We start from the raw sequence: 5,546 nt of genomic DNA, 5'->3' as shown, positions 1-5,546 counted from the left end.
AATAATTTCTGGGTAACAATTAAGTACCTTACTATGATTGTTGTAAATTCAAATGGTCAAAAAGAAACAGAAAATAGCTTCAAAGAGCAATTTCTTAAGCAATCATTTTTCTAGGACTGTCTGTGAAGGGTCTGGGTGGGGAGGGGAAAACTGAAAATGATCTGTTATTGGCAGAGGTTTGGAACTTTCTTATTGGTCTATTAATTAATTTACAGTCAGGCAGACCAAAACTCCATTCCACCAAAACAGGCTGAAATTTCAGGCGGTCTTTTCAAACAGTTCTTACACTAAAATGAATTATCGTCATTTTCATTAAAACAGCCTCAGTTTGTTGGGGCATGGACTCTACAAGGTGTCGAAAGCGTTCCACATGGATGCTGGCCCATGTTGATTCAAATGCTTCCCACAGTTGTGTCAAGTTGGCTGGATGTCTTTTGGGTGGTGGGCCATTCTTGATACACACGGGAAACTGTTGAGCGCGAAAAACCCAGCAGCGTTGCAGTTCTTGTTGCCTGGTACCTACTACCATACCTAGTTCAATGGCACTTACATGTTTTGTCTTGCCCATTCACCCTCTGAATGGCACACATACACAGTCCATGTCTCCATTGTCTCAAGGCTTAAAAATCCTCCTCCCCTTCATCTCCACTGATTGAAGAGGATTTAACAATTGACATCAATAACGGATCATAGCTTTCACCTGGATTCACCTGGTCAGCCTATGTCATTGAAAGAGCAGGTGTTCTTAATGTTTTGTATACTCAGTGTATATAGAACACAGGAAAACAGGTTTGTTGAGGTTGTGCACTTCTATAGGGATCTCTTGCAAGTTTTTGGAGTAGGCCTAGGCTAGGTTATGAGGATGTTATGAGCCATTTTAATGACAGTCTTGGGTGACCTTTTTACAGGTTCATGTAATATAACCCCATAGGCTTGAACCTACATTTAACCTATCCCAACAAATAGATCACTACTCATTTTCCCATCATAATGGCTCAAAGGTCAACATGAATTGAGAAGACAGTTTGACAGTTTGTGGACAAGCATAAGTAGGCCTAGTCCTAGACTACAAAGTCTACAACTTGACACTATATAGAATCCCGTTGCAAAAAGTGACTGTGTAGCTGTGTATTGCTTTGGCCAATAGCAACGTTTTTGGTGCAATTTAACAACTCCAAAACGATGTGCCATTATTCACATGAGAAGGGCTATAGGTCTATGTTATTGAGAGAGAAAAAAAAATATATATATATCGTTACATGCACATCACCAATCAAATATTGCCTTTGACACATGCTGGGTGGTCAGAATGAACTTTAATCACATCCTTATAGTTTGAAAAAGAAACAGAAGGGCGATAAACAATTTAAGAGCATGTTAACTGTAATAGCCTAATGAAGGAAGCTCTTGATAAATCATTTGTACGGTTTTGAAATATCAAATATATACATCAACAATTAAGTGTTTTAGAAAACAGTAAACCTATGCACACTCACATGCCTGTTATTTTGCAGTAGTACGCTATACTTTTCCAGTCAATGAAATAAGTAAAAAACGATATAACGTTATTGCAAAAAACACATTTTATTTTCATTTTGAACGTTGCCATCGGGCAAACGTTCTACCCGTATCACTCTTAAAACCTGCCTCACTTGTCCCTGTATTAAGGAAGTGTGCTTTGCAATCAAATTGGAGCAGAAAATGCTAAACGTGTGTCAAACAGAAACTCCAAATTAATAATATGCCTTTTCTGTCCAGTTAAACTTAAAATAAAATGTAATGCCTACCTGATTTCTCATTTTATTAATTAACAAACACTTATACACCTTATCACACACAGAAAATTATATTGCCTATCTCAATAACTCAGACACAAACAAACATGTTAAGCATTACATTTCTGAACCAGACATTTATTTTTTGTATGTTTTTATTTTATTATTAGAACTATTCTATAAAAAAAGTATATTTGAAGAGCCTCCAGCATTTCGTTGCAATTATAAATCATCTTGTTTCTCGACTTCTCGTAATCCACAACATGTGCTTCAGGACGTCTGAATAATCCATTGGGAGCCAAGTCTTGCGGAACTGTCCTTTCAGCGTGTCGGAGTGCTCAGTTATGTTGGATGGTCCAAATTCGATACTACTGAGTGACAGTAACTTGCTGTATGTTCCTAATAGATGCCAAGGTGTTCATTCCGGGGGGTGGGTAGAGAGAGCCGTGAATATCCGACGGACTGAGTGAGCCTGGTACCGGCAGAGGACTCACTGAACCCGGGTCACTGTGCACTGATCCTCCGCTGCCATCAGATCCCATTTTCTTTTTGATTAATTTCCTTTCCTTGGCTCGGCGATTTTGAAACCAGATCTTCACCTGTAAATGTAAAAGAAAAATGTGTCAAAATTGGTATTTCGTTTTATATTTGATTCATCATTTGATTGATCAAGTCTAGGGCGATAATGCTCTATCATGAATTGGTATAGACCTACCTGTCGTTCTGAAAGGCCAAGGTTCCCCGCAAGTTCTGACTTTCTTCTGATAGTGATGTAACGATTAAAATGGAACTCCTTCTCCAGTTCCAGTCTCTGGTGATCGGTGTAAACCACTCTGTATTTTTCCTTCGTCCTTGTTTTGCCTGAAATTATGAGAAGTTATGAGAATTCAATTTGCTCCGTATGCCTAATTTTTAAATAGGCTAGTCACAATGAACATCGAATACTTCAATATATAATATATAATGGAGCAATAGGCTATTTAAACTCTGAAGTTCATTCTTGTTTTAAATTCACTTTTATAGCAGTAACTTTAGGTATTTATAGCAAGTAGGCTTAATACTAGAGAAATAGGAAAATCAACAGGTTAATTATCCATGCCCATTAAACTTTACGATTCGTTTATCTAACACATCTCAAAATGTGTATGAAACATCTTTAGGCTCTATCAACTGAAGTGGTGGCTATCATGTTAATCTAGATTGTGTTGCTTTGTTGGAAGATATGCAAATTGAGCCACTGATCTTTTGATCTCACTTTTTGAACAAACTGCAGAACAAAGAGACTCAGAGATATTACCTAAACTCCATTGAAGTGTTAAGAGGCAACACACGACACACAAAGGACTAACAAGGCAATGCTATCTCAGACATTTCTCTAGCTTGGATCAGGTTGCTTTTGTTGATCAATATATCATAAACACATACACTTTTATCAGGTAGACAATATTATTAGTCGTTTTGAACAACATTGAAACATGTTGATATTAATAGTTATAGCTATAGGTCATGCTTGATCCGTTTGACAAGGCCAGGGATAGCCTCCTAGAATTAAACACTTGACAACACGTTTGATAAGCTAGCCTAATAATACAAATACAGAAAAAGACATCAAGGCTAAAAGAATTTCAGGATTTTACAGTGGTTCGTTTTATAACCAAGTTAATTAATAAGCTATAAAACGAAATATACGAGTTAATTTAGGCTTATGTTACTATAACTTAGTCTAATTTATAAATATAGGCCTAAAGTAAACGAATTCTATTTTCTACATATTTAATTTCTAGCGAATTAAGAGATGCTGTGGTTTATTGCCAAGTTATAAAGCTTTGTTTATATTGGTCAAAGACCTTTCTTTATTTGCTGTGAAAAACGTCACCCTTTCCGGCAATAGAACTCGAAGAATGGGAGCCGAGGAAGACACTTTGGTGCATATCAAAGTAAAATGAGGTGTTAAAAGAGGCCGCAACCTGAATATGACGGATAACCTCAAAACCTGAGACAATGTAGCAGGAAAAGTAGACCTCACATCTAGTTTACGGGAGTCGAGAAATTAGCATTACAAGTGCGCCTGGCGCCGTTTCTAATCTTGACACCTTCATCGTTTCCTCGACAAGGCTAAAAGCCTGTATCAGAAAATAACTAAGATGTTAAAGTTTTAATTAATATCATAGTTTATCAGACTATTATCGCTATTGTAGGCCTATAGTTGCATTGTCAATAATGAATTTGACAAATTCGATCTAGAGCCTATCATTTCCCCCCTTTCGCTTCTGTTTAGAGTCTGTTGTGATTTACAATTTAATGCCTTGAAGTTGCATTTTACAGTTTTCAAAATGTGTCCAATACAGAAATGTTACATGCGACTGTGTGATTTTGGTGACATCTAATTTAAATCATGATTAGATAATGTCATGTTAGTGCTTCCTTTTATTCGTTACGAATCTCTCAAAAATGTTACCAAAATGCACCCATTACGCATGAGGTTATTCGTTTTTACGGTGAGATTTATCACTTAAATTATGCAATTAGTTTTTATATTCTATCAATTTTCTAAATACTACCTGTTGCACTTGCACAACTTTTATGAGCCAACACCAGCAGTTTTCACAGCACACGAGAAAAACACAACAATTCCGACTCTTCTTAGCTAAATATTAACATGTGGTTTGGCATGAGTTGATGCTGTGCACGAATGATTTTAACAGTGTTATGCATTTCTTGGCTCAAGCTTGTGACCTTACTCACCCGTGGAAGATGATTGTACCGTTTTGCTCATCCACTGGTAAGAAGAATTGCGCCTTTCTCTATCCGGGGAAAGTTGAGCCACAGAAATATTATCTGGAGGTGGTTGCAATACTGCTGACCCTGGCGCGTGCATGGGATTGTATTCAGGTGAGCAATAGGAAACTTGTCCCGGCGAGGAGTTGTTCATGGGCGTAGGAATAGTGTTAGGAGGACCCAGACTATAGGCGCCCCAGTCCTCTCTCGGTGCGCCATAAGGAGCTCCCCAAGCACCCGAAGACTGTGCGTGCGTATCCATGTTTGGCACATGATGGTATCCAGTAAAGTCGGAATATTGTTGCGTGGGAACAAAGTTCTGTGGTGGGATGTTGATGCCCGATCGTCTTACAGGTCCTTGGTGATACATGCTGCCTTCTTTATCCAAAAGGTATCCCACATGCATGATTTGAAAAAAAGTGACAAAAGTGACTTTCAAGTGTACATAGTTGCCCTGCAACTGCGTCCAAAAAAAATCAAATAACAATCCTCTTGCTGTGGTTATGTTGTGTATAGTCCAATGGTGCAAATTAAATGCGAAGTAGTTCCTGACGTGATACTGTCTCACATGATGTGGCTCTGTTGTCAAGGTGGTGGTGGTAAAGGTATACTAAGGTCTTCCTTCCTGACGTCAGAAGTCTTCAAACCCCGACAATTTGCATTCAAATGACGAGTCAATTGTGCTGGCAAACCCACTGTCTTCTAGCGCCTGTTTTACGCATCACCCCAAAAAAGAGCAAACTCCACTCCCAAATCTGAAATACTGACGCCAATAATCAAATGTATTGCAAAAGTGAATTGCAACTTCTCCAACAAACAATATGCTTAAATGGATATGCTCCTGAACACGTTATGACTTATACATATCTCTCAGGCCAATTGAAGTGTCCTAATTTAAGTGTGCTTGCTATATATTTTCTATTTTCAACAATATTTTTTATTTAGGCCTATTAAGTTGCATACATTATACCTTACTAGAAATAAAGATGGGAC

The 5,546-nt window shown here is 37.9% G+C and overlaps 1 protein-coding gene across 1 annotated transcript; it reads right to left on the bottom strand.

Annotated features, from left to right (window-relative positions):
- Positions 1–1,309: 1,309 nt before the first annotated feature.
- On the bottom strand, positions 1,310–5,198 carry LOC139572511 (homeobox protein CDX-1-like). The gene is made up of 3 exons (XM_071395236.1): positions 4,521–5,198; positions 2,491–2,636; positions 1,310–2,374 (listed from the first exon to the last, which is right to left on the bottom strand). The coding sequence occupies exons 1-3, from the start codon at positions 4,957–4,959 to the stop codon at positions 2,144–2,146; spliced, it is 816 nt and encodes a 271-aa protein (XP_071251337.1). The 5' UTR covers positions 4,960–5,198; the 3' UTR covers positions 1,310–2,143.
- Positions 5,199–5,546: the final 348 nt, after the last annotated feature.

This window comes from Salvelinus alpinus, chromosome 4, assembly GCF_045679555.1.
Source record: "Salvelinus alpinus chromosome 4, SLU_Salpinus.1, whole genome shotgun sequence".
NCBI classification, from domain to species: Eukaryota; Metazoa; Chordata; class Actinopteri; order Salmoniformes; family Salmonidae; genus Salvelinus; species Salvelinus alpinus.
The sequence above is the reverse complement of the archived record's forward strand: the minus strand, read 5'-3'. Positions and strand labels throughout refer to the sequence as shown.